This window comes from Cyprinodon tularosa, unplaced genomic scaffold (assembly GCF_016077235.1).
Source record: "Cyprinodon tularosa strain WSP-4 unplaced genomic scaffold, ASM1607723v1 ctg16, whole genome shotgun sequence".
Lineage (NCBI taxonomy): Eukaryota > Metazoa > Chordata > Actinopteri > Cyprinodontiformes > Cyprinodontidae > Cyprinodon > Cyprinodon tularosa.
The window spans coordinates 1,674,954-1,702,880 of record NW_024038437.1 but is presented as its reverse complement, the minus strand read 5'-3'; the positions used below and the strand labels follow the sequence as shown (position 1 = coordinate 1,702,880).

Sequence of the window (27,927 nt, the reverse complement as noted above, 5' to 3'; positions counted from 1 at the left end):
GGTTCATTTAGATGCAAAGATAGTAAAGGATTAAAAAAACGTGCTAAACAGCCGAATTTGCCTAATTTTTACACATGCGAAAGACTTAATTTAGCCAGCTGGTGGCTGTGTGCAGCAACAAGTGGGGCGGGAGGACCTGGTTACTATTAAAACAAATCTAAAGCATACAAACTATTTTAGGAAAAATTGATTTAGCATTTTTGTAACCATAACAACAGCTGCCCTTAGCTTGTATGGGGCAAAATAATGGCCCCTCTGTGATTCGGTACCTTTATTGTCCTTTTCTGACGTCTTTGGCTGGTTTCCATCTTCTTTTTCTTTGACCACACATCCAACCCCTAGCGAAGAATCTGATGAGTGACCGTAAGAGCTGCCTGGGAGTGCAGCAGTTGGCAGATTTGACCCCAGCACCATGCAGCCGACTCCCAGTGCCGAATCAGAGGAGTGACCATAAGCACTGCCTGGCAGAGGCGATGGAAGCGGGTCGGCTTTTGAGACGAGACATCCACCGCCTAAAGCAGAGTCTGAAGAATGGCCGTGAGCGCTGCCAGGTAATGATCGCAGTTTGGGCTCATCTCCTTGGACCACACATCCAACACCTAAGGTTGAGTCTGAGGAGTGACCGTAAAAGCTCCCTGGCAGAGCAGCTGTTCTGGGATCTGATCCAGAGACCACACAGCCCAACTGAAGGACACAATCGGAGGCATGCCCATGCTTACTCCAACGAGGTCTCCCTTCAGACACGTTGGACACAAACTCGCCTATTTTTATATTAGCATCAGAGGCGTGCCCATGAACACTGGGAGCATGCTTCGCTGCAGCAATGTCTGAAACATTTTCTCCAACTTTTATATGAGAGTCAGAGCTGTGGCCGTAAATGTTTGGTGATGGTAAGATCGCTTCAACGTCAGAAACAAGTTCTCCAACCTTGATGTGGGAGTCTGAGGAATGTCCATGGACATTAGGGACAGGAAGAGAAGAGACAATCTCAGAAATATATTCCCCAATTTTGATGTGTGCATCAGAGGAGTGGCCATGGGAACTGGAGAAGGGTGTAGGAGCTGTGACGTCGGACAGGTTTTCTCCGATCTTGATGTGTGAATCTGAAGCATGGCCGTGAATGTTGGGGGATGGAATCTGAGCAGTTACCTCAGAGACATACTGCCCAACCTTTATATGAGCATCAGATGAATGGCCATGGACACCATGGGAGGCTGAAACCAGCTCTCCAACCTTAACTTCAGCAATGGGGACAGACCTCTGAAGGTCTGAAGGAGAAACATCTCCACCAGCTTTATTAGGACTCTCAGAGCCGTGGTTCTTATTGTCCACTTCAGCACCCTCAGTCTTTATCTGATCTTTTTTCCATAAATCACTTCCTTCTTGTTCTGGTACAGATGCAGCTTCTTGGTCTCCCTTGAGAGTGTTTGCGTCAGAAGCATGTGAGGTTTGTCCGTAAACATCCGTATTTTGACTGTCCTCCTGAGTCTGCTGAGCTTGATGAAAGTTTTCATCTTTTTGAACTGTGAGAATGGGGCTCTGCATCAGCTCAGGCTGGTCTGCAGGTCCCCACCGAGGCCTGGACTGGGCAGAAGCTTGGCCAGTGATTCCCTCAAGCGGACTAAAGGGGGCACTAAAGTCATAGTCAACGAGTTGTGGAGCAGGGCGAGCAATAGGTAGGTCAGAGCCAATCTCCTCCAGGGCCATATCCACTTGCTGACTGTCAGGCTTTGGTGATTTAGGGAGAAGGTCACTGATGTCAGAGTCCTCACAGATGAGAGGAGGGTCTGTTGCAGACGGATTAGGAAGTGGAGTTAGAGCTTCAGATCTTTGAACGTTTGCTAACGGATCCTGTAAACAAGAATATCAAGTCAGTTTCTAAGAGAAAAGAAACCATAGAAAGGTTATTACTATAAAGAGGAATTAATACAAGAATTTGTTGAGGTGGATGTGAGGGGGCAGATGGCAATATATCCATGGGAGGGCTCTCCTGGCCTGATGGGCATTTATCCAGCAATGCCTGAAAGATGAAAACAAAACCTTTAATAAAAAAAACTGAAAACTTTGAGAAACAATAAAAATCTTTGTGTACTTTCTTTAGAAATTCTTGAACATGACCTTGGCAGGAAATCATCTTTCTGTGTTGTTCATGCTTTTGTGTTCCTCTGTTAGTCACCCACCTGAATTTTCTGCCTGTCGAGCATTAAGAATTGTTTCCTGGCTCCGTCGAGTCTCATTCGCTGCACTCTCCACATGGCCTGTCTCTCTCTGCGAGCTGCTTCCTCTGACAACCGGCTGTACTGAGCAATCAGCTCCTTTCTGTATAGTGATGGAGGAACAGAAAGAAAGGCGACATTCCTTCAGATGCAAGGTTAATCCAGAGCTGCAACAACAGGGTCAGGACACTGTCTCTAGCTCCATGTTGGAAAGTAGACTAGAACCGATTCCTAAGCATGCAGGAAATCAGGGTTATAATCTGTTTTTTACTATTTTGCCTCCTTTTTCCATGTTTAAAAGCTTCTCACCATCTATGCAAGGACAGGTACGAGATTTTTGTGGTAACCCAGATGTTTCAAGAGATTCACAGAAAGATTTTTTTAAAACAGGTGTAATATCTATTTTCTCTTTATTTTAAGCAGTAAACCCGCCACTATTCCTTCAGCTGTTAAATCTAACAGACTGTTTTAGACGTGACAAATTTATCAAAATAATTTTCTGGAATGGAGAGACAAAACAAAAGATAGAGAATTAACATGAACTGAACTGAACTAAAAGCCAACATAATAGGTCATGATGAACTGTTGACAGTCAGTAGCTTTGTGTCAGTCAGTCAGTCCAAGCTCTATTTCTTCTTTCTCCACCAGTGACTCAGGCCTTTAGGAGTGTAAATAATAATCGTTTTGTATCGATGCATCGATCCAACAGCCGACGATCCGATGCATCGATACGTCCACAAGAATATCGAATCATGCCAAAAAGAGCGGAGATCCAGGTGGAAAAAGGATTCCAGCGTTCTCGCACACCTCGCTCTTCTAGATGGTCCAACTTCACAAGTTGTTTTCCGCTATTTCTGTCATGAAAACAAAACAAGCCGGCCTCCTGTCTGCGGCACTGTCTGCGGTCAGCTACAATTTGGGAGAGGTGCAGTGGAGCGTCTGCGGAGGGGGCGGGGACGTCTGGAGCCGAGGTATTTCATTGCACTCATTGCACTGATTTTCTGCAGTATTTTTTGATGCAAGGCCTTGCAGAATCTATAACGCAGGGGCATTATTATTTTTCAGTGAATGATGTTTTATTAGGAATAAGTGGAGTGCAACTTCTCTACTTCTGTTATTTTCTGTAGTTTCTCAAAAAAAAAAATAAAATAAAAGAATAACGATATTACAGCTTTCATTGATTTACTTCAAATTTGAAACATTGTCTAGCCTGTAAGGTGTAAAAAGAAAAAAAAAAACGAACCAATTAATCGAATCGTGGTGTATTCTTGAGTATCGAAAATAATCGAATCGTTGGGTCAGGAAATCGATACTCAATTGAATCTCCATGATAGGTGTGATTTACACCCCTACAGGCCGTCATTGTTGTGTCCTGTGAGGCTGGAGTTGTAAGTGTTAACATTGGCAGCCTCAAAAGAAATTTTCACCAGTTACATATAAGGGAACAAGGATTTCCTGTTTTTTTGCATTGCATCAATAAAGAGCTTTGCGACTGGACCTTGGTTTCAGCATGAGTTATTTGCTACTTGCTGGCAAACACTGACAAACACAATATCAAGGAGAAAGTCATCATAAGTATAGACCCAGCACCAAATCCAACTTTGAGAATAGATTAACAACGATAACGGCCCTCCACTAACAAAAATATAAGAGAAAGTGTATCCACCTTAATTTGTTTTTCTAGTCAATCAAAGTGTAGTATTTTTCTTACAGCCATATAACAACAATGTTTAGCAAAAGGTAGTGGAGGGGGGTGGGGGGGTTGCTATTAAGCAACTTATGCTTAATGAGATAAATTGAAAAGTTCTAATACATATATATTTTCCCTTAACCCTAAAATATTTTCCTATTTGCGTTGTAGGATTAATCATAAAGGCCTGTGATGGGCATCTGTGAGCTATGGCTTCAGATCTGTATTAACTTATAATAACTGGCCAAAATTATGCAGAAAGGGTCAAAGATTTTCTATATAAAGATAACAAACCGAAACATTTTAACAGGCACATAAAATGTGAAGACTAAAATGGACTTCAGATCTGTATTTTTTTTTTCATCTCAATGTAAACCTTTAACGTTTTTTTTTTTTAAACTTGATTCAGAAATATAATGGATTGAAGTTCATCAAGTCTGTTTCTAAACCTTGAAAATCATCTTTATTTCTCTCTCTCAAGGTCAATTTAAGTTTGCAGCTTTAATTTAGTGAAACTAAAATAGCCCTTTATTACTCGATCAAAAAAATAGTAATCCCACCTTCATAACCCCCCCCATTTATTAATCTTTTCCTCCACATATCAAAAACTTTATGTTTAAACTTTGAATTTCAGAAATGTTTCCTGACAGGGAGAGGAGTGGAAGGATGCAGACCTAAGAGGCTGCAGATGGCAGGTGCTTCCCTCCTTCAGCTTTGGCACGCTCTGATCTCCAACATGTCGCCACGCTGAATGACAGCTCGCTGCGTGCGTTACAAGTTTCAATAGCGTTTGCTCACGCTGTGGCATTACACACTTATCCCGACTGCACGGGAATGTAGCATAAGTCTAGCCGCAAACATATGCAGCACTTGTGGAAGTGATGCTTCAGCAAGTTCAACACATTGTATATAACAAGAAAAATGCCAACGTAGAACGATCAGTTCTATGTTGGAGCTGGCAGATCAGTTGACTCTGTGGAAGCTGTCAAACCTGGCTCTCTGCTCCAGCTGCTCCTCCAGGGCTTGCAGTCGCTTTTCTCTGTCTCTCAGCTCTTTGGCAAAGCTGAAGTCGTTCTCCTCCTGCTTCTTCTTGGCTGCATTTCGCCACTGATCCCACAAACACAAACAAATACACACATAAGCACTTATTTAACCAGGAGACATTTAATTAGATGTTTGTATATTTTTGTGGACATTTTTTGAGCCTTCATGCCCTCCTTTAAAGGATTATTTTAGATTGTTCAGACCCTACAGAAAATCCTTAGTCTGCATCTCAGCTGTCATCATGATGTCACTTTGGAGGCTATTTGTGACAGAGTCTACTGATCCCCACCATATGAGCAGTGTTTTTGCATCTAAGTAAGCTCAAAACTCATAAAATCATATATAGTTCCAGTGAAAAATGCAACATAGATTTTTTTTTTAATACAACACCTAAGGGTTTCATATTATTTTTCAACCACAAGGAGGAATAAAATATCTCTATTGCAAACAAATCTTGTTAAGCTGTCCCAGTTCCAAAAGCTGACAGAAGTGCTAAAGGAAGACTTTCAGGTTTGAAAAGTTTAGTGCTTCCCTCAAAAATATATTGTTCAAGTAATTAAAAAGAGAAAGAAGTGTTGCAGTGAAAAGACCTTTTTAAAACACTGACTTATAAATCACAGCAATAATAAAGTCATCTTGCATCTCTGTTTAAGTTAAAATGTATTTTTCTTTATGTAAACATCATCATTACATTCTATACTTATTATTGTAGAAAAAAAAACATACTAGAAGCTGCTGGGTGTTAAGGTTCTAAGCATGAGGGATGAAGAAAAGAAACTTTTCCCTGGAGTTGCTAAAAAATGCCAAGATCTTTCCTAGGCTTAAGGGGGGAAATGAGCGTGGGTGAACAGGGTCGTCTTCTTCCATTTTAGCAGAACAGTGCATTGCCAGAAGAGATATAAGAGATAATGCATGGCGTTTCACATAGGGTCAGCAAAGCGCAAATCATTCAGATGGTAGAAAAAAGGGCAACCAGAGGGTCAGACTATGTGGTGTTTGAGAAATAAAAATGGGGTTTGAAAATTGTCTCTCTACAACGTTTCAAGATAAGCAAATATCAGGCTAATACAGACAAGTCAAGACAGCACCATATTTATCTCTTACATCTGGATAACTAATGGATAGTAAGAACGGAGAAACGTCTAAATTCCAACAGAACAACAATTTCTGCCAGAGAATCTGTCAGACTGAACGTTGTACTTATAAAAATCCATATTAGCCCTTTAATCTGAGATGGGTGCAAATGTAAGATGTATCTATGAAGCCTTGCAAAAATATTCACAGTTTTAAAGTAAATTTAAGAGCACATTTAAGGGCATATCTGTTTTACAAATTATTATTTAACTACCATCTTGTGCTTTTGTGTTCAACCACCTTTACAGCAGTGCCATACCAGCTTTGAACATCCATCAACTGAAACATTCTTGCTCGTTTAACCACCAAGACTTAGTCAGATCAGAAGGAGAGCATCTGTGAGTGAGTTTACCAAAAAATCCCAATTGGATTGAAGTCTGGACTGTGACTAATCCGTACTGACGTGATTCTACTTTAATTCAAACCCAACAATGTACCTCAGTCCTGAAGATTGTTATTCAGCTGTAGTGTGAACCTCTCTACCAATAGGTGTCAAATCAAAGGGATAGCATCTCTATTAATGGTTTAATTCCGGGACGTCCCTCCCCGCACTTCGCCTGCAATGACTTAACAGTCGATTGTCGTCCTCTAGCAAAGCGACCAGCTAAATTCACGCGTGTGACATTTTGACCTCATAGATGTAGACATGCACAAGCAGGCTTGCGATGCAACCCGAGAAAGTTGAAACATTTTTATTGCTGTTGCATAGCAACAGTGTTGTGTGTTGGGTTTAGGCTTGGTGCCACTTGTTGCTAGTGTTTGTCGCTGCCATTACTTGACTCTTTAGGTAGATAGACTTGTTGATCTTCTGCAGTCTTTCCAAATATTGCAAATTTGTTGCTGTTTCATAGAAACCTTTGAGGTTTTAGGGCAAAAGCTTCACTTATTGCGAGATAAAGTTTCTAACTTCTGAAAGCACGTTTTGTACAGAAATTCAAACAAGCAGATGATAAAAAAAGCCACAGTTTATATTAGGGCTAAATGATTTTGCCAAAAATCTAAATTGCGATTGCTTTCAGTATTGCAATTTTATCAAATTTACCTTCACACTAATCACAAGCATGTAGATGTTTTACTCCAGCATTTAATCATTTTGAAAGCTTGCTTGTTCAGTCCATTATTGCAGGACTTAACTGTAACCCACTTTAAATATATTACCACCACTTGAAGGGCTGGAGTGAGAAAATGTAGTTTCTCAGTCTTGTTAAATGTAAAATGACCAAAGTTGAGAGTCTCTGCAATTTGAAAATAGAGTTTTCTTAAATGACAATTATAATGCAAATGCAATTAATTACCCAGACTTATTATAGCTGCAGAAAAAGACTGGCTGCTGCGTTTTAGTATGTTCCAGAGAAAGAATTTTGGTTTTGTTGTCATTTTCTGGGCAGCATCTATGAGGCTTTGATAAAGCAAATTCAAACTGACATGTACACAGTAAAGTGACAGTAAGACAGTGACACACATTTTATTGGGACATAACTTCTAATCTATCTTTAACATTCATGCAGACATAGACACACATTTTAAATAGATTATTATGCTTTTTTTTAAGTGCGTTTCCACTTCATGTACCTCCTGCTCCTGTTCCAGGTGCTGTTTCAGCTCCTCAAAGCGCTCCCTTTTCTTGGCCTCCTCAGCCAGACGCTGTGACACCTGCCGCCCTGTAGGAGGTGGAGGCAGATAACAGTGGGCTGTTTACTCCTCGTTGAAAAGCAACCCAACATCCGCATCGCTCTAACACACGCGCCGCAGCACAAAACATCACCATCTGCCTTGTACTCATATAAGCCGAGGCGTGCATAAAGGAACTGAGCAGGCATTCCCCAAGCAAATTCACTTCTTTACATCTTCCACAGGAAAAAAATTAAAGAGACAATTTTGCAGAACTCTGTTCAATTTCACACCCTTAACTAATGGAAGACAAGTCCTCAAATAGCAAGAAAGTGTAATTAAACAAATTTTACCTGGTGTGTAATTAATGTAACATGTTGAAGGTATATTTAGCTGCAACATGAACTATATAACAATCAGTGTTTCTTAGTGTTTAAATGAGACGCTAACCTCGGATGCTCTCCAGGGTTTTGGCTGCCGACTCCCTGACCTGATTGATCAGGTCCTGGCGCGCTCGCTCTGCTCGCAGGGCCTAAACAATGGACAGGCAAGAAATCATCATTAACAAAGATTTATCCCCTTGCTCCAGAGCTCTACCTCTCCTCCCGCATCTCTTCCTGTCACAGCTGCACAAACAGTGCATGCCATATAAACTAGCTCAATGCCTTAAAAACAAACGTGCATCAGATTGTGCACAGGAAAGCTATAGCACCAAACATCTAATAAAGAAGTACAAACAGAGCTTGTATCCTTACCTGCTCCTCCCTGCTTACAGCGCTGTGCTTTGCAATCCTCTCCATACGTCCGCGGTACACCGCGCATTCTCGCTCAATCTCCTCCACCTCCTGGATGGAGAAGGTGACAGCGATGCGAGGCACCGGCAGCTCCGACCAGCAGATGTAGTGCTGGGGAAGAACACATTTGGTGAGAAGTTAGTGCTACAAAAGGGGGCTCGCTGCTTCAAGTGTTAAACTGCATGACTCATCATGTTGACATGTTTTATAACCTCAAAGTTCATTCCATAAACAAAATATGTTGCACCAGCTGTCGGAAAGTACGACTCCTATTCCTGGCTAGATGCGAAAGTAAACTAGCAAAGAATCTGGGAAAACATATGGGAGAGATTTGGACCTCAATAGGATAAGAAGCTAAAAATAACCTATAAAATGTATACAAGCACAAAGTTTGGCAAAAGTGTTGCTACCCTTGATTTTTTTCCACACATGTCCTGATGCAACTGCAAGGCTCATATCACAAGAAGTTAGGCGAAAAAAGACACAAAGAAACAGTTAACGTTAAAGAAGGTTCTCTGGTTGGGAGAGAAAGCTGCATCTACTTTTACTTAAATGCAAACCCCCTCAACAAACCATCCCAACATTAGTACATAGTGGTGGCAGCATCATGCTGTAGGCTTTGCTTTTCACCAACAGGGGCACATAAGCAGTTTAGAGCTAATTAGACCATGATGATACAATAAATAATGGGATCCTTGAGGAAATATTCCTCATCTTGGTGGCTTATCACACGAAATCCCAATGCTTATAGATGTCTAAGCTTCACAACTGTTAAAAAATTTGAAAATATACTTTTGTATTTGTATTTTATTTTTGTATTTTGTATTTTAAATTAAATTAATGCTTCAGCTTAAATGATCAGATCACATCTTCCATTTTTCTGCAATAAACGGGGCTTACACTGGGATGCATATGGGGAAAATACAGAGGAGCGTTACCAAGATGATAATATTTTAATGATTTAGTTGAAGCAGGGACTCAACAGAAGCACTGTGGTCTTTTTTTCACTCTGTGTAAAGGTCATTGAATATTGGCTACCAGTCACAACTGCAATACACGAGATATCGATATCAGCCCAAATTTTTCTGTCAGCGCACCCCTAGTTAGAATATTACCTCTATACTCCATGAAGAAGAACATCTTCCTGCGTCTTGTAAAACTAATAATAAGAGACTCTTGGTATATGTCAAGATAAATATACTTGGGTCTTATTGAGTTATAAAATAAACCAAAAGTTATATTGTTACAGATAGACAAGTAGCAAAAATATGCAGTGCCTGTCTGTATTTGTGAAATACAAACAATTTAATCCTTGTTGGAAGAAAGAAAATAAATAGCACTGGGGATGTAAACACTTTATTTCCATGGTTAACGAATCAGCTGCAAATGAACAGGAATTCCATGTCTGTTCTCAATTATTTATAAATATGCATTAAATACTGTTATTTTATTATTTTGTTTAGGTAAAATACAGGTGCTGGTCATAAAATTAGAATATCATGAAAAAGTAGATTGATTTCAGTAATTCCATTTAAAAAGTGAAACTTGTATATTATATTCATACATTACATACAAACTCATATATTTCAGATGTTTATTTTGTTTAATTTTGATGATTACAAATAACAAATGAAAATCTCAAATTCATCATATCAGAAAATTAGAATATTGTGAAAAGGTTCAAAATTGATGGCCCCTGGTGCCACACTCTAATCAGCTAATTAACTCAAACCACCTGCAAAAGCCTTTAAATGGTCTTTCAGTCTAGTTCTATAGGCTACACAATCATGGGGAAGACTGCTGACTTGACAGTTGTCCAAAAGACGACCATCGACACCTTGCACAAGGAGGGCAAGACACAAAAGGTCATCGCTAAAGAGGCTGGCTGTTCACAGAGCTCAGTGTCCAAGCACATTAATAGAGAGGCGAAGGGAAGGAAAAGATGTGGTCGAAAAAAGTGTACAAGCAAGAGAGATAACCGCACCCTGGAGAGGATTGTGAAACAAAACCCATTCAAAAATGTGGGGGAGATTCACAAAGAGTGGACTGCAGCTGGAGTGAGTGCTTCAAGAACCACCACACACAGACGTATGAAAGACATGGGTTTCTGCTGTCGCATTCCTTGTGTCAAGCCACTCTTGAACCACAGACAGCGTCAGAAGCGTCTTGCCTGGGCTAAAGAGAAACAGGACTGGACTGCTGGTGAGTGGTCCAAAGTCATGTTCTCTGATGAAAGTAAATTTTGCATTTCCTTTGGAAATCAAGGTCCCAGAGTCTGGAGGAAAAGAAGAGAGGCACTTCATCCACGTTGCTTGAAGTCCAGTGTAAAGTTTCCACAGTCAGTGATGGTTTGGGGTGCCATGTCATCTGCTGGTGTTGGTCCATTGTGTTTTCTGAGGTCCAGGGTCAACGCAGCCACATACCAGGAAGTTTTAGAGCACTTCATGCTTCCTGCAGCTGACCAACTTTTTGGAGATGCAGATTTCATTTTCCAACAGGACTTGGCACCTGCACACAGTGCCAAAGCTACCAGTACCTGGTTGAAGGACCATGGTATCCCTGTTCTTAATTGGCCAGCAAACTCTCCTGACCTTAACCCCATAGAAAATCTATGGGGTATTGTGAAGAAGAAGATGCAATACACCAGACCCAACAATTCAGAAGAGCTAAAAGCCACTATTAGAGCAACCTGGGCTATCATAACACCTGAGCAGTGCCACAGACTGATCGACTCCATGCCACGCCGCATTGCTGCAGTAATACAGGCCAAAGGAGGCCCAACTAAATACTGAGTGCTGTACATGCTCATACTTTTCATGTTCATACTTTTCAGTTGGCCAACATTTCTATAAATCCTTTGTTTTTATTGGTCTTCAGTAATATTCTAATTTTCTGATATGATGAATTTGAGATTTTCATTTGTTGTCATTTGTAATCATCAAAATTAAACAAAATAAACATCTGAAATATATGAGTTTGTATGTAATGTATGAATATAATATACAAGTTTCACTTTTTAAATGGAATTACTGAAATCAATCTACTTTTTCATGATATTCTAATTTTATGACCAGCACCTGTAATTCCTCAAAACTGAGTGAAAACTCTCAACCAAGTGTGGCTGTGTATAAAAATCTGATATGGAGTAGATGTGAGGATATTTGTCACCGTACAACTTCTAAAGGTTACTTTTTGGGCGATGACAGTACACATAAAAGCCTGCGATGTTATATAGAGAATATTAGAAATATCAGAGGGATTCTTTAGTTGTTTTTTTTAATACAGAGAACTGCATTAAATCTCTTTAGATTTGCATGTATGGTTATAAACATACAAAACAAACCTGCGGACAGCAAATTTTGAGAAGGTTTATGGTCTTCCCACAGACATAGACGTCGTTAGCGATGTGTCTCAGGAAGACTGGCATGCAGTCCTCCACATCCTTCGAGATCAGAGTGTAGCCTTGGACCCAGAAGTGTTTGTCTGTAGAAATGCAAACACAACCCGTTAGAATCAGCCAGAACTAAAAGAACATTCCTCTTTTTTACTATGAGTTATGGGACATGACAAAACTTGCTGCTTGGATTAACACCTGTAATTGTCAGCACTTAGCTCAGTAATTCTAAACATAAAAGCATAACATAAATGCACGAGCTTCAGAGCTCATGCTTTGCCACTGCTGACTGCTTCCTTGGCTGAATTTGAAGAAAACAGTGACAACTGCGTCTCCTTCAAACAGCAGGAGCGAGAGCTGTGGAGCTTCACTCGAGCTGATGAGGTGGAGCCGATGAGCAAAAATGGAGGCAGACAAAACCAGCATGACGGTGTGACCTTGAATAGGATGCTGAGTTACATACAGTGTTTGGACAGCCTATAATCATTCATACCTCACTGTATCTATTAGCCAGTGTCAACATTAAAAAGGAGAAGCTTGTATATATATTTGTGTTTGAAATTTGTTTATGCATATTCATGCCTGCACCTGAATGATTTCATTGACAGGTAAACATGCTGACATCTATTCAGTCAGTAAATTATCAGATAAACACCTTTGCCTGCTTAAAACAAAGGAGGACTATTTTCCAATAGATTTTGGCCATTTTGTCAAAAAAAAAAAAAATGTAAAGGGCTGTTTTTTTTCCATCTTACAATTAAATATGAAACTGTAGCCAAGAGCTTTGGAGATCTTTGTTTTGACTTCCTATGTTGTCTTGACATGATTGGAAAATTAACTTGCAGCTTTGTTCAGATTAATTTATCACAACTGCATAAAAAAAAAAAAAAAAAACAGGGAATTTTACTGTCACATTTTTCTACTCATAAAGATCAGAAAAAATCTGTCTCATTTAACATGTTCCTCTTTCATTTTTTGATTATAAGCCATATGGATTTTGTCATATTTCTACTCTAAGGAAAAAGAAATGACTGTAACACTTCATTAAGGTTCTTGGATAATATTTAGAAATAGTTAAAATTTTATCTATCCTCCTTCTTTCACTTATCTAAGATGAAATTAAATTATATATATATATATTTTTTTTTCCCCAATTCTGAATCAATTCTAATATTAATTACTGAAGCAAGCTTTTTTTGAGCAATCCCATTTGAGTTGTAGCCCCTCAAAGATAAAGCATTGATGTGAATCCACCTTTTTTAAATGTTTAAAAACCCTTCACATATATACACCTTTTATTGCAGTTAAACACAGGGCTGCTACACTTTTCCCAACACAGCATTCCATTATATTCCAGCATCCTTCAGCATATTCATTATCCTATTTCAAGGTCCCACCCTTCAGTATAAACAAATATGAGATATTTATACAGGAGTCAGGCTTTAAATACAGAATCACCAAACATCCCAGATAGAAGCACAGGATAAAGTGATGGATACTGGACACATGGATTTATAGGTGTTTAACAGATGAAGGGATGAACAGACGATTAGTGGATATATACTGGAATATAAACTGACAGATAATATTAGACAGAAGGACTGTCTGATTTTACCGGAACAAGCTTTTTAATGTGGTTTATTTTTAGTCTCTTGAAATGCTAAAATCTGTGTAGATGTCTAAACTCTATGGATACATATAAGCTTGTCTTTATGTGGATGGGTTCTTTTTTAAAGCCACAGACAGATATTTTAAATAACTGCTGATAAATACATAGACTTTTAGATAACAAAAAAAAAAAAAAAAAAAAACAATAATCTGGTGATATAATAAACCTAAAATTATATATATTTTTTTTAATGAAAAATTATTTAAGCTACCTTTAAGAATTAAGTTTCAGGGAATGAAATGTAAAAGTGAATAGACAGAAAATGTAGCAATGAAAAAAAGCATGTTGAGACTTAAGAGAGACAAAAAGTTAGGGAGCTTCTGTAAACCCCAGATGGGTTTTTTTCTTCATCTCTCAGCTCTCCTCATGGAACCGATTAATTAGACCAAATAAAAATACTTCAGAAAGTCCAGCTTTTGAGGGTAAGGCTGAGAGATAGCCATTTATTAAAGTTTTTTTTCCTACAATCAGCAGGGTGTACTAAATAAAAAGAATAAAGCAATATTATTTGTGTTTGTTCGTCTGGCTTCCTGAGTGGAGATGATTCTGGTCTCCCACAGCCAAGTCGGATTCCCTTCCCTGCTTATTATTTTTCAATAACTTTGTGGCATCCTTTATAGACACAAGGACAAATCCAACTAGGCAATAAAGGTTCAAATCAAATCTTTTTTTTCCCCCTCCTACTATAGACAGTCTGCCTAGCAAGCTTTTCCTTTATGTGTGTGTGTGTCCTTTTCCATACCCCTAAAACTGAGGTAATCCTCATTGACCTGGATCATGAATTCTCCATAAACATCTCGAAACACGCCGCTGTACACCCAGTCGGACACAAACCTAAATGAAGCAAAGACTCTTAAAAAAAAAACTGCTCAAACAGCTTATGCATGTTAGTAGAGTCGCCATGTCTCTAGATTTTTAAATGCATCTTTCAGGTGAAGCTGCAGCATCACGAACCGTGTGTAAGGTTCACAGCAGCTCTTCAACAGGGACAGCAGGACGGGATAGTTCTCGTTGCTGCAGTTACTCTGAGCTTCGTTGTAGAGGTAGGACAGCAGCTTAACACCCTGAGGAGAGCCACATGAACAGAGCTGACATCTCGCCCGGAAGGTTAAACACAGCCATGATAGATGACAAATTACACTTCGTAGATAAAAGAGCCCTCACCACAGGGAAGGTCGCGTGGCCCGTACCCGAAGGGCCGTCCACACAGCACAGCTCCGACAGGTACCTTGAGATGAAAAGAGAGTGAAGGGAGTTTTTGATGTGGTGACGCACGCAGTGAGCTGATCTCTGTCAGATCAGTCTGACAGTGTGGGGTTAAGGTTAAAATTAGTAAAAACAAAAGAAACCATCAGCAGCAATGACAAAAAGGAGGTGCGATCTCACCTGAGCTGGCGGCCAACTTTGCGGAAAAGGAAGCCGATCGTCAACAGGCTGAGAGTAGGTGGCGTGCTGAGAACACAAGCTCTGTAGTAATGCAGATACTTCCTTAGACCACCAGTGAACGCCTTGGAAAAAGAAATAAAGATCAGTCCTATACATAGTTTTCCAAAAGTATTCACACCCTGATGCATCTAACCTTCATGTTACGACAAACTTTAAAGGATTGTATTAGGATTTCATTCTCAGCTCAGTGCTGAAATAATCCAACAGTGACTAAACTTTATTTGAAAGAGCGGAATAAAGACATCTTAATTTTTCATGTAAGCACATTATGAGAAACATGGTATACTTTAATATTTATGGAGTTAACATTTTGTGAAACCATCTCTGCTTTGATGTCTTCCAGTGAGGTTTCCATGCCAACCACAGTACAGGGACTGCCCTGATTAAGGTGTTCAATGACATCAATATAAACTCAGACTCTGGTATTCACTCGGTTTTTTTGGAGCATCTGGAAAACTGGCTCAGCCTCTCTGGTAGAGCACTGGACTGGTTTAAATCCTACCTGAAGGACAGGCATTTCTATGTGTCAATAGGGAACTTTAAGTCCGAGACCAGAAAAATCACATGCAGAGTTCCTCAAGGCTCCATTCTAGAGCCCCTCCTATTCAACATCTACATGCTCCCCTTGAGCCCCTGTCACACCTCTATGGTTTAGACAGCATATGCCTGACGTCCCAGAATCTTCTAAAACGCTGGCATACGCTGAACTTTCCCGAGTATTCATAAAGGTTCCAAAGCGTATGTCCTGAATCCTGGAGGAGTACTGACGGTTTCCTCCTGTGAACCCCCTTTTATACCAAAACGATGCCAATACGGCATTATACAGTAACTGTAAGTTAGAAACACGTTCAGTGGTCATCTGGAACACGTCAAATACGTTGATATGCGTTAGAGATAAGTTACGCATAAGTTATGAACAAGTTACACTTTGGCTTTGGATAAGCTAGATGCCACCACTTATGAGTAACTTACACTTAACGTATGTCAACAATCAAATAACTTACCTGTAAATTATGGCCCACGTACAGCAAAGGATGAGAAATTTTGAGAATGCTAAAAATTTCAAAATCTTTTGAGCGAGCAAAAAAATTCCAGAAGTACTTGCCGTATGTCAATGTGTGCCAGCGTGTTTCAGCGTGCTCATAACTTATACATGCCAGCGTTTTTGCCAGATTTTTCGTACATCAGGCATATGCTGTCTAAATTGCCAAGGTATGACAGGTTATAGCTCAGGTTATAGCAAACAACAAGATCAGTTATCATAATCTATGCACACGACACACAACTTTACATCACAATGTCACCAGGGACTATAAAAGCATCAGAGCGTTGGTTAGATGCTCAAAACAGAACAGTACATGGATGCATCATGATTTTCTACAACTGAATACAAACAAAACTGAGGAAATAATTTTCAGACCAAAGGAGAGATCAAGAGTTAACTCACAGCTCCAGCTAATACAGCTAGAAACATCTGTTTATGGCAGAAAGATTGGTGTCATGATGGACTCAGACCTGAACCTTCAGAGGTGCATAAAGGCAGTTACTAAGTTAACCTTTTATCACTTGAAAAACCTCTCCAGGATTAAAGGACTAATGTCCAACTGTGATCAAGAAAAACTCATTCATGCATTTATCTTTACTAGAATTGAGTACTGCAACAATGTCTTTATAGATTTGCCTAATAAGTCCATCAGACAGCTGCAGCTGATCCAAAACGCTGCTGCCCTTGTTCTTACTAGAACTGAGAAAGAGCACATAAGCTCTGGTTTTAAGATTCTTCCCTGGCTCCCTGTAGCTCAGAGAATAGACTAGAATCCTTTGGTAAGTCTATAAACCAATGAATAGATCAGCACCTCAACAAATAACAGAGCTGTTGTCAGTTTATCAACCTCCCAGACCACTCAGGTCTGTACACCAGGAACTAGAACCAAACATGGAGAAAAAGTTTCTTAGAATTGTTTTCTTAGCAGCAGATTTGTGGACCACATTACAAGTATTTGCCCAGTGGACTCCATCTACAGAGCAATGGGCATCTGCGGCTCCTCCAGAGTTACCTTTGGCCTCTTGGCTGTTTCTCTTTACAATGGTCCATCTCCGTTCAAATTGATGTATGTAATTTCAGGTTATAGATTATGTAATTTCAGATGGCAATTAGATGCACTCCTCTGATTTAGGGAGATCAAAACAAACAAGACAGAATATGAAAGCACATCTGTTTTTTATTAAAAGAATATCTCAAAAGCTCTTGATTCTTTTATTTTCAGCTTACTTGTGTACTTAGTGTGTATCACATGAAATTTTACACAAAAAACCAATTTAAGTATGTGGCTCCAAGGTGATGAAAAGGTTTAACATTATGTTTTCTCAAGGTGCTCTAAACAAGAGAAATGATAAAACAGCCTTGTATAACCATAGAGGCTGCTCTCATTATTGGTGTTTTTAATGTTTTCTGCTATTGAAGTGCTTTTGTCTTATACTTTTTTAGATGGTTTTCTTTTGTCATAAATAGAGTGTGTCTATCTAGGCCTGGCTGTCTTCAGTTGTCCCTTAAGGGACTATTAAAATGTTCCAAATTGATGAACACAGTGGGGGTAAAAATGACATTAGTGCAGCATACAAGACAGAAAACGTGGTCCCAGCAGCATTAATTAAGGGTGATTATATAAACATACCTGGAAGACTAGGCCCTTCTTGTCAGCACTCTGGAGAGAAAAGCGACTCAGCCTCAGGTAGTAGGTGCCATACTGGGCCAACTCCCCCAGAAGACGAGACACGCTCTCTGGAGAAGCTCCCGATACGCATACACCAGGCCTGAAGTCGAACTGAACGCTCTGTCATAGAAAGCACATATTTAGAAAAGGTCTACAAGGAGCTGGGATGTCTGATAATAATAAAAAATAATAATAATTCTCCACACTTGTAACAGGGAAAATGAAACTCAGGGGTGTTTGGAGAGTCACCTCTTTGATGGCATTTGAAGTCAGTGGAGTTACTTTATTAGATGACATAAGCAGAAGTTTTATAAGAACTAGAAATTGTGTCTCTACGCAGTATCCTTCAGGGATAACACAGAAAAAACAAAAAGAACAGAATATTTTCCAGCCATAAAGGCATTCATAAAAGCACACCTGGTCAACAAAACAAAAAGGTTTTATATAAAAATCACATTAACTTCATCTTTTGTTAGTTTTCTGAACAAACTGTGAGTCATATCTGATTTCCTAAAATGCTTTTTCTACAAAAAAGGAAATGAAGTCTTGCAAAAAAAAAGGTCTGTAAATAGTTCAGCAGTTCTGCTAAACCTTAAGACGCAACAAGGAATGCACAACAGGAAACTGTATCTTTACAATATGACTGCTAGTTTTCATGCTTTACCAGTGAAGCCAAGAATCTACTTTATACTACCTGCTCTTGTTCATGTTAAAACAGGATCTTATGGCAGCATCTCAGTATAACAACAAGGAGTTGAGCTAAAAGCAAGGTTTATTTAAAGCTACAGTGTGTAATAATTACAGGGATATACAGTCAGAAATGTAATATATTATACATAACTATGTTATTTTATCATCATCTACGAGCTCAGCCTCTTAACCTTAATATTTACGTTGCCTTAGAATTCGTTATTTATAATTAGATAGGAGCGGGTCTCGCAGCCATGGAGGCAGACATCTTTGCGCTACGGCAGCGCAGAGCCAACAAACTAGTGATTGCGAGATCCCCAAAATGTCACGATGTAGAAAAAATAACGGGTATATTTATTATCTTAAGTCTACATGAAATCTATACCCTACACAGATTAATGAAATACTATCTGTAAAATTATCTATGTAAACAAACCTCATCACTTGAGAAGGTAGGTGATGCGGACGTCATGGAAGACATTTTGTCCCGTAACGCTCGCCGTACTGTTGGGGGGGAGAAGCGGTGGGGGGGAGATGTTCATGTTGCTGCAGTCTGCAGTCTGACCGCTAGATGTCGCTAAAAGTTACACACTGTAGCTTTAAACATTTTCTATAATTGAAAAAAATTTTTTGATCTTTACTGGTGGATCTCAAGAGAAACTTTGGTGATGAACCCATTTTTAAATGGTTGCATGCTTTTGTTTTGTAAATAAATACCTTGAAAAAATGCAATTACTTTGAAATAAATAACTAAAAATCACTGGATTCTTGTATATTAATGTATAGTGTTATATATGGTGTAACAGAGCCCGGTGCTGTGAGCTGACAGCCAGCATTTTATAGCATGTAAATGAGGTTTACGCAGCCTAACTGAGCATGGAGAGATGCAGGAAGAACACAGACGATAAGAGACACTGCTCTCCTGACAAATAAAACAATGATGAAATCTGCCTTAGCCACAGCAACACACTCACTCGGTCTTTGCAACAATGTAAACAAATGATCCCAAGGATATTTCAAAGTCCAACCAGGAATGTCCCTAAAAGAAGTCTGGAAAGATGCTACTAGCCATCATTGTCAGGGAAAATCTTTGCTTTTAATTAGAAAAGGTTTTTGCAACACAAACCCAGAATTATTAATGAGCTGAGTTAAGGTTTCTGAGGAATCCGTTGGCTAACTGGAGATCAGCAGAAGCTGCTCTGCTTCATTCTAAACATACTCATCTTGAAGGGGTTGAGGCATTTCAAGACGTCAGCAGGTAATAAAGAGATATTTTGTGCTGAAATTGAATAATAATTAAATAAATAAATAGTTTTGTTATTATTTAGTCGTGTTGAGAAATTTTAAATTGTATTCAATTTGTTTATTAGGAACACCTGCTAGTTTTTCTCTAATTAACCCGAATCACATTTGGGGAGCTGAACGATTTTAGAAGCAACAGTTTGTGTGAAACCTAAAAAAAAAAATGTTATAGATTAAGTAGAACAAGAGATTATTTAGAAAATCTATGTAATTCTATCAGTTAAAATCAATTAAACTTTAGAAAGAAAACCTGTTTCTAGCCTGTTTTAATTATAAATAAAACCATGTTAAATACTATATGAGAATATGCTGATTTTTTTAAACAAATATTTCTAAGATCATTTAACTTACACGGGCCCTCTCTAGCAGCTGTAGCTATTTTGATTAGCATCCAGTTGACTTTGACTGTTATAAGCAGCTATGTTATAGCTGCCCCACCCTTAAAAATATATTTCCTGATTTCTCTAAGCAGAGATCACTCTGACTGCCGTCTACTGGAATAAAGATAGCAACAAGTCATAATGACAGGCCCATCCTCATGCTGTACAGTAGGTTTCCAGCTAACAGCATTTTAAAAAGGTCATGGAGTCTGCACTAAAGATGGTGGAACAAAAAGTCCTAGAAACATTTAAAAGCCTTGAGAACTACTGAGAAGTGCTCTAAACATTATTCTTATGTCTTTATGTTAGTGTCAAACATCTCCTGCAGTAACAGGATAAGGAAGGGGCCAGGGGAAATCAGGGAATGGTGATTCAATTAGCAATGAAAGAAAAGACTATAGCCTTCCTGAAACAGAAGAAAAAAAAAACTTAATGGGACACAATAAAGCAACTGCTGCTCTCTCCTGCGGTTTGTTTTTTAACATGAGGAACACTGCAATTTACTCCTTGATCGTTTAATCAGGTTAATGGCTTGACACGATCTGGCTCAGTTCTCTAGAAGTTTTAGTGTAATAACCTTTTTTAAAAGGAAATGCGTTTGTTTATATCTCAGACTAATTGTGCAATGACTCAAATGTCTCTGTGTGCTGCTGCGCAGTGGCACTGTGCCAAAAAAGATTGCATCTAAGTGTGTCTCAGTAATAAGTGACGACGAATTCACCTGGTTGAGAGGGAAGGTGGTGGACGCCACTCCAATCAGAACATTCAGGAGGTCGGATACTAATTGCGTCTGGGAGTCTAGAGGCAGCATGAGGATAGGAGAGGAAGCACCGGAACTCACGACCCTCATCTCTCCCTCCCATAGCCGATAAAGCTGGTCAAATGTCTCCCTGCCTCCTTCTGTGAGAAAGTAGGACTCCTTTTTTCCAGGTGGGCTAGCAAAACAAAAATCAAAGAAATTCAGTTTAAATCCACAGTACACTTTCTTCATTTACTTATTTGTATGATTTTCTGCCATTTACTCAACTGAACTAGACATGTTTCTTACTCATGACTCATTATAGTTGTTTAATATAATAAACTGCTGTATGATTTTAGGAATTTTTTTTTTTTCAAGGTTACTTTTTTCAAGGTTACTTCATCCATGTTCGCTTTAATAAAGGTTCACAGCCAATTAAAACCCAAAATGTATTTTCTCAGAAAAAGATCATTATTTAGACATAAAACAAATTTCTAATTAGCCTTCAACATTTGAGAGAAAAAAATAATTCAAGAGTTTGGAGGAATTGTACAAGGAGCTGGAGTCAGTGTTTCAAAGTCCACCATAGAGACATATATCCAGAATGTGGGCTATAACTCTCACATTACTTCTGTCGATCTATTTTTGAAATGTAGAAAACATCAGTGTTTTACCCACTTGGAGAAAAAGAACAGGACTATTATTCTTCAAATTTAAGGACTATAGAGACTGGAGGAAAAGGGGAGACGCACAGAATACAAGCTGCCTTAGATCCAGAGTTTGTTTTTTTTTTTACATTGGGCTTTTGATTTTACATTATTACATCATGTTCTACTCACCCATATGGGTTTTGTGTCATTTGGAGCCGTTCTGAAAATATTCGGTTAGGTTATATCCAAGTAACGTCTTCCTTTGGGCAACGACTTGAAGGCACATACTAAACTGTTCAGAATTTATCATTTATGGTACGCCAGCATTCAGAACATGTAGGCGAATCACTGTCCCCCAGACATCCAAGGTTATATTTTTTATTTTTGTATCTTTTAAAAACGAATGATGTCTAGTGCTACTACCACAGATGATCTCGCTCTCGAAATGGAATTAAATGATTCAGATTAGCTCGCCGAATGAATAGAAGGGGTAGAGCGGAGCCGCCTGTGGTCCGAGCTGCCTGTCACAACTCCAGTCCGGCGCGCGAATAACATCATACATGCGGCGCTTTGTTTTTAAAAGATATAAATAACCGCAGATGTAGTAATAACTAACTTCCTGCGCACATACAACAATTGTTTTCTGATAGAGATGGAAAATATAATCTAAGAGGAAAATTAAATTTCAAAACTAAGTATGTTTGAACAATAAAAAAAAGCTTTAGTTTATCAATTAGTGGAGTGAAACTCTGGAACAGCTTGCCTAAAAACATTAAACAATGTAAAAGCATCCAGCAATTCAAAAAAGAACATAAGAAAAGTATTTTTGATGAATACAAAAAAAAGAGTAATATATAAAAAGTTGGTATACTGTTTGTCTTACTGTAAATAATTATCCTTTACCACCATGACACATGTAACTGAGGGGTAGGGCCTAATAAGCTAATGCTTCATCCTACTCCTTTTTTAAAACATGATGCATGTTTGTGAAGCATTCAATGTAAACATTGTTAAATCATATCATGTTTTAAAATAAATGAAATGAAATGTCTGGGGGACAGTGATTCGCCTACATGTTATGAATGATGGCGTACCATAAAGAATAAATTATGAACAGTTGAGTTTGTGCCTTCAAGTCGTTGCCCATAGGAAGACGTTACTTGGATATAACCTAACAGAATATCTTCAGAACGGCTCCAAATGACACAAAACTCATATGGGTGAGTAGAACATGATGTAAAAACGTAAAATCAAGGGCCCAATGTAAAAATAAAAAAAAAGGCGTTTCCCTTTAAATTTACACAGCCGTGGATAATCTGAGAGACCATGTGTCATTTAAGTGTTGGACACGATATTTTATCAAATCCAAAGTCAGCAATCCTTTCTGCCAGAACACTGTGGTGCACTTCATGCTCGCCTCTGCGGAGCAGCTTTATAGAAAAGCTAATTTCATCTTCCAGCAGGACTTGGCACCTGCCCACACTGACAATAATGGCTGGTTCAATGAACATGGGATCACCGGCTTTATTTGCCAAGTCTGATCTAAAAGGTGCACAGAAATTATGATTTTTTTGAAGAGAGGAAGATGATAGAACACCAGAACAAATAGTACAGGTGCTGTTAAAGCAACGGGCTTCCTGAACACCTCTGAAGGGCAACCAGTTGAGCCTCTCTTTGCAAAAAGCTGATGCAGTAATTTTTGCAGAAAGGGCCAAAGCAAAAGATTTTAGAACATAGAATGTACAGAGCATGAAATAGCTTTCAGTAGGCAGACATTTCCATATTAAAGAAAGCTGTTTCTACTGTTTTTATAATGTATTCAGTCACGTTTCCTACGAACGTAATTCTGGGTTTTCATTAGCTGTTGCCATTTTCATCAAGATGAATAAATTAATATGTGAAAAAAATACAGAAATTAGTCAAATACATTACTGTCTGTAAATGTTACTACTTAGCTTTTCAATGAGATTCTAATTTATTTGGATGTACATTAATAATTAGCAAACGGCTCATTTACCAGCCTACGGACTCCCAGCAGCGGCGGCGCCCAGGCTCAAATGTGCGGACAGCCTCCCAGATGTCAACATCTGGAACAGGGCTCGTCTCCGACTGAGAGTCTGGTGTCAGGTTGGAGGATGACTGGAAGCCCTCGTCCTCAGACTGATCTAAATAGTGAGGAACCTGCACGGGTCACACAAGATGTGCTTCAGTAGAATATCTTAGAAATCCTAAAGTTTAGTTTTTGTGTTGAGGTTAAATCATTAGTGACCTACTCTGATAGCCAGTCCAGTAACATCGACATTACTGGGAATGGGAGGGAGGTCCAGTCTGATGTCCATGTCAGATGTTCGAGTGTGTTGTAGTGCCCCAAACAATGTCAGCCTAGTTTCCCTCTCAAATCGTTCTTCTGCTTCCACTTTAGTCCTCAAAGTCAGCAACCCCGTCCCTGGCAGCGAGTTTATCAACTGCTGAGATCCACACAGAGTCTCCAAATTTGCCCATTCCTCCGCACACACCAGACTCCACGCCCTGGCTTCAAGTCTTTGTAGCTCCTCGCTCTGGTAGCTCCAGGGTTGGGGCCTTCGTAGAACGGGCCTCTCTCGTCTCATATAGTCTCTGCTGAAAGAGGTAGGAGGCGGAGGTGCAGAGCCAGCAAGACACACCAGGAGCTCCAGCACTGAGTCTACTTCTGTCAGACCAGAGGAGGCTCCTTCAGGCAGCCTCCCCAGCAGGTCCTCCAGCGCCTCCGCTTCATCTCGGCACCCGGCCACTCGCAAGTCAAAACACATCATCAGGACTTTGTTCCTAGGCGGAGTGTTGGCCACAGGACTTGGTCTCAAGGCAGGCCGCTTGGTGCCATCTTGAAAAAGCTTAGACAGCAGGGCGCCATAAGCCTTCTTTTTGAGAGCTCTGTGGAAAGCATCTCTGGAAACTCCTCCAAGGGCTCGACACTTCCAAGACACCCCGGAGAGACTGCAGTCACACAGAGCGCTAAGCAGCTCAGTGATGCTGCTGCTGGGGGCGGCTTCTGTGGGATTGTTTGAGCTTGCATTCATGGTGGCTATTCTGTCTTGGACGCTTGGTGGGAAAAAAAAAAAATGCATGTTAGTTTTTTTAAGAACCATCTCTGAACTGCAAAACACAAACTGCCAAGACACCCTGACAAAAACCTCAACAGATCATATTTTAAACCAAACATCTGACCCTCCTCTGAAGCTCAACTGAACTGCAACCTGTTCAAAAGCAAACAGCCTAGAATACATCACCTTATTCTACCTCTAAACACTTTATATACACACTCATACACGCATAACCAACATGAAATGAGTGTCAAATTAAATTTACTTTTAAGTATTTGACTATTTCTTAACTAGAATTATATCAGCTTTAACCATTTTTTCTAAAACAGAAATGACAGTAACAGTTCAGGTGTAATGTAGATTTTCTTTCACCCAAACTGAATCAAAACTTTACATACAGCCACAACTTAAAACGCCCCATAGATAGTTTAATCTCCCGTAGCAAGTTAAAGACAAAAAACATGCCATTTATAACCACCCACCCTAATCTGGCACATTTTTGTAGATATGCAACTTTTCTTCTCAGAATTGGAAGCGCTCACATATATTGGTTTGTTTTTGTGCCTCGGAGTCTGGTTTTAAGTAGTGTTGCGCTGATGCCATTTTGGCTGTGCAGTATCGGCCGATACCGATACCATCTGTTTGAAATTAACGTGTCTGTGTGTATATATGAAGAACTGCATACTACTTGGATGTAAAATAATTGTCATCATGGCTTTATCAAGCTGCTGCCTACCTTTGTGAATCAGGAAAAAGACTAATATAAAGTGAATCCAGTACTTTTTATTGCCTACCTGGAATGGGTGACAATATTTAAATAAACTTTTGGCAAACAAAATGGTATCGGTGCCCTATTTTTTTGGTACTCGCCAATACTGATACCACCATTTTAGTGCATTATCGGGGCGATACTGGTATCGTGCAACACTAGTTTTAAGCATGGTCTATAGTTTGCATTATCCACAACCTGTTGATTTAAAGAGAAATTTGCTTTTCGTTAACCAACCAGCTTTGCACTTTATACCACTGGCAGTGAAACAGAGTCATTTCAATATGCAACAAGCTTACACTTAACATGTGGAACACAGACATTCTTCTATCAAGGGCAAATCCTTCATTTTTCTCTAATCAAACTGTGAAGCTCTCATCTACATGATGTTTGGTTTGCCCATGTGTATAGATTTATTGAGCAGAGGATCAAGCGTTTTGATGTAAACTCTGCATTTCACTTCAATTTTGGTCAGCAACCTTTCAGTTCTCGGTGATGGAAAACTCACATAACTTGGTTAAAGATGGAGGGGGAGGGGGGTCCGAGGTTGTTCTTGATTATCCCCAAGTCAGAATTCCATCAACAACAGGACAATGATCCCAAACACTCATCAAACCTAAACCCTTTTAAAAATGTGAAAGGTGAAACTATACTGAGGTGTGCAATAAGTTGGCTGATGTCTATAGCTGAAACAATTAATGGGATTCATTGTGATTAATCGATTATTGAAATGATCATCAACTAATTTAGTAATCTATTACTGCTCTTACAGAGCAACCTACTTAGAACAGTAAATATATCAAAATTGTAAATACAATAAAAAAATATGTAAACATTTTGCATTTAAGATACAAAAAAGAATGTTTTCGTCTGTCATTATGCTCCACCCAGACCTCTTCAAGTGGAAAAAGATTATGTTTCACCTGGTTCAATTTCGTAAAAAATCTTCTTTAAGGAAACTATTCCAATTAAAGGATTAATTGAAAAAAAAAATTAATTTGCAAAATAATCGTTAGCTGCAGCTCTAGTGATGTCATGATAATTGCAAGAGAGAAAAGTTTAAATTAAAGCATTATTAAAAGACCCAAACTAATATACTTTTCAAGATGGGTGGAGGTAAACGTCCTGAATGGCACAGAGCAGTGAAGTGTTTTGAAACCCCAACCATCATAACATTGCCCTGCATGTTTGAGAATGTTTCCCTGCTTCAGTGTCACTGATTTCTAATTAACATGGTTTTTCTTAAATGCATTTATCCCAATCTGATCCGAGAAACATCTTGAACATGCAGGACTGTGTTCTTTACTGACCAGGGTTAAGTTTAATGTAATGCCATCAACAAACCACATTGATTTAAGATAATACTTAACATTACCGCAACACTTTACATGTTAACATAGAGGTGGATGTTGCTAACATGCTAAGTGTTAGCAATATTATCTTCTGCTTGCCTGCATCAAACTCCATATTTATTTTAATTTCATACTAACCTAGGACGACGCTTCTGTGTGATGTTTATAACCCTCTTCACGTTGTTTTCCTTATATATTTATCCAAAGAGCTCCAACCTCCCATATTTGCTAATATTTATTAGCACCAGACTGGAGAGTTATGTTCCATTTCCGAGACGTTTGTTAGGTAAACATACAAACCCAAGGAAGACAGTCAACCGAGCTCCATATGTATCTATACTAGCCGATTCTTTATAGTTTTATTATATAGAAACAGGGGGAAAATGTCAAAAAATAAACTCCGTAGCTAAATTCAAGCTATGTTTCTCATTCATATTCTATCAAACAAACGCGGGCGACGAGCAGTCCTGAAGCCAACCCACTCCAATGTGATTGGACGATTTTGCCAGCAAGCGTCGCCATGCTTTTTACGTCAGCCTTTATGTTTGGCCAATCCAGACAGCCAATCACGACGTAGGAAAACTGTCACTATGCTGCATTCAGGTGACACGGGGAAAAAAAATACCAATGACATACTTGCAATTGTCTCCTATTTTTACAGTTTTTTAATAAGCTATATCACACAATATTGCCACATACGGTAGCCAGGGTTTTGTAAATAAAGAGTTTAATTATCTAGAAGCGACGGATGACCGGTGGATATTATTTGAATCCTCTGCCAAAGTGGTATTCTCTACTACAGAATATTATCAGCAATACAGTAAATGCATCGTTAATCATTTTTAAATTGTGTCACTTTAGAACTATGAACAACAATGTTGAGACAAACAAAAAAGACAGGCTTGAAATTCAAATAGAAAATCTGAATAGTGTGGCATGTTTTTATATTTACACATATTAACTCCGATAATGTTTAAACTAACTAGTAATCAACCAATTTTGTATACAGTGGTACTTAGAAAATATATATAATATATGTATATAATTAAATATAAAGAAGATCAGAGGTAGGTATATGTTTAAACATGGTAAAACCTTTATGCACTGATATTTTTATTAATGGGGGGAAAATGCCATAACTATATAACTTGAATTAGAAAATTCTTTAATATGACAAAAGTTATTACCCCAAACCTAATAGATTTTAGGGAAAAAAAATAGACATTGCTTTTTACTTGATGTAAACCAGACAT

The 27,927-nt window shown here is 38.9% G+C and overlaps 1 protein-coding gene across 1 annotated transcript in view; it reads right to left on the bottom strand.

Annotated features, from left to right (window-relative positions):
- Positions 1 to 27,157, bottom strand: part of tubgcp6 (tubulin, gamma complex associated protein 6) — a 38,184-nt gene extending 11,027 nt beyond the window's left edge. The window contains exons 1-17 of the mRNA XM_038280426.1: positions 26,813 to 27,157; positions 23,747 to 24,551; positions 23,491 to 23,654; positions 20,806 to 21,019; positions 17,674 to 17,832; positions 14,939 to 15,060; positions 14,717 to 14,780; positions 14,507 to 14,616; positions 14,295 to 14,386; positions 11,833 to 11,972; positions 8,451 to 8,600; positions 8,146 to 8,227; positions 7,657 to 7,745; positions 4,898 to 5,013; positions 2,181 to 2,319; positions 1,931 to 2,020; positions 270 to 1,851 (exon numbers count right to left, since the gene is read on the bottom strand). Of these exons, the coding sequence (XP_038136354.1) occupies positions 270 to 1,851; positions 1,931 to 2,020; positions 2,181 to 2,319; positions 4,898 to 5,013; positions 7,657 to 7,745; positions 8,146 to 8,227; positions 8,451 to 8,600; positions 11,833 to 11,972; positions 14,295 to 14,386; positions 14,507 to 14,616; positions 14,717 to 14,780; positions 14,939 to 15,060; positions 17,674 to 17,832; positions 20,806 to 21,019; positions 23,491 to 23,654; positions 23,747 to 24,529 (4,096 nt within the window). The 5' untranslated portion in view covers positions 24,530 to 24,551; positions 26,813 to 27,157. The remainder of the gene's footprint in view (positions 1 to 269; positions 1,852 to 1,930; positions 2,021 to 2,180; positions 2,320 to 4,897; positions 5,014 to 7,656; positions 7,746 to 8,145; positions 8,228 to 8,450; positions 8,601 to 11,832; positions 11,973 to 14,294; positions 14,387 to 14,506; positions 14,617 to 14,716; positions 14,781 to 14,938; positions 15,061 to 17,673; positions 17,833 to 20,805; positions 21,020 to 23,490; positions 23,655 to 23,746; positions 24,552 to 26,812) is intronic.
- Between the last annotated feature and the right edge of the window lie 770 nt (positions 27,158 to 27,927).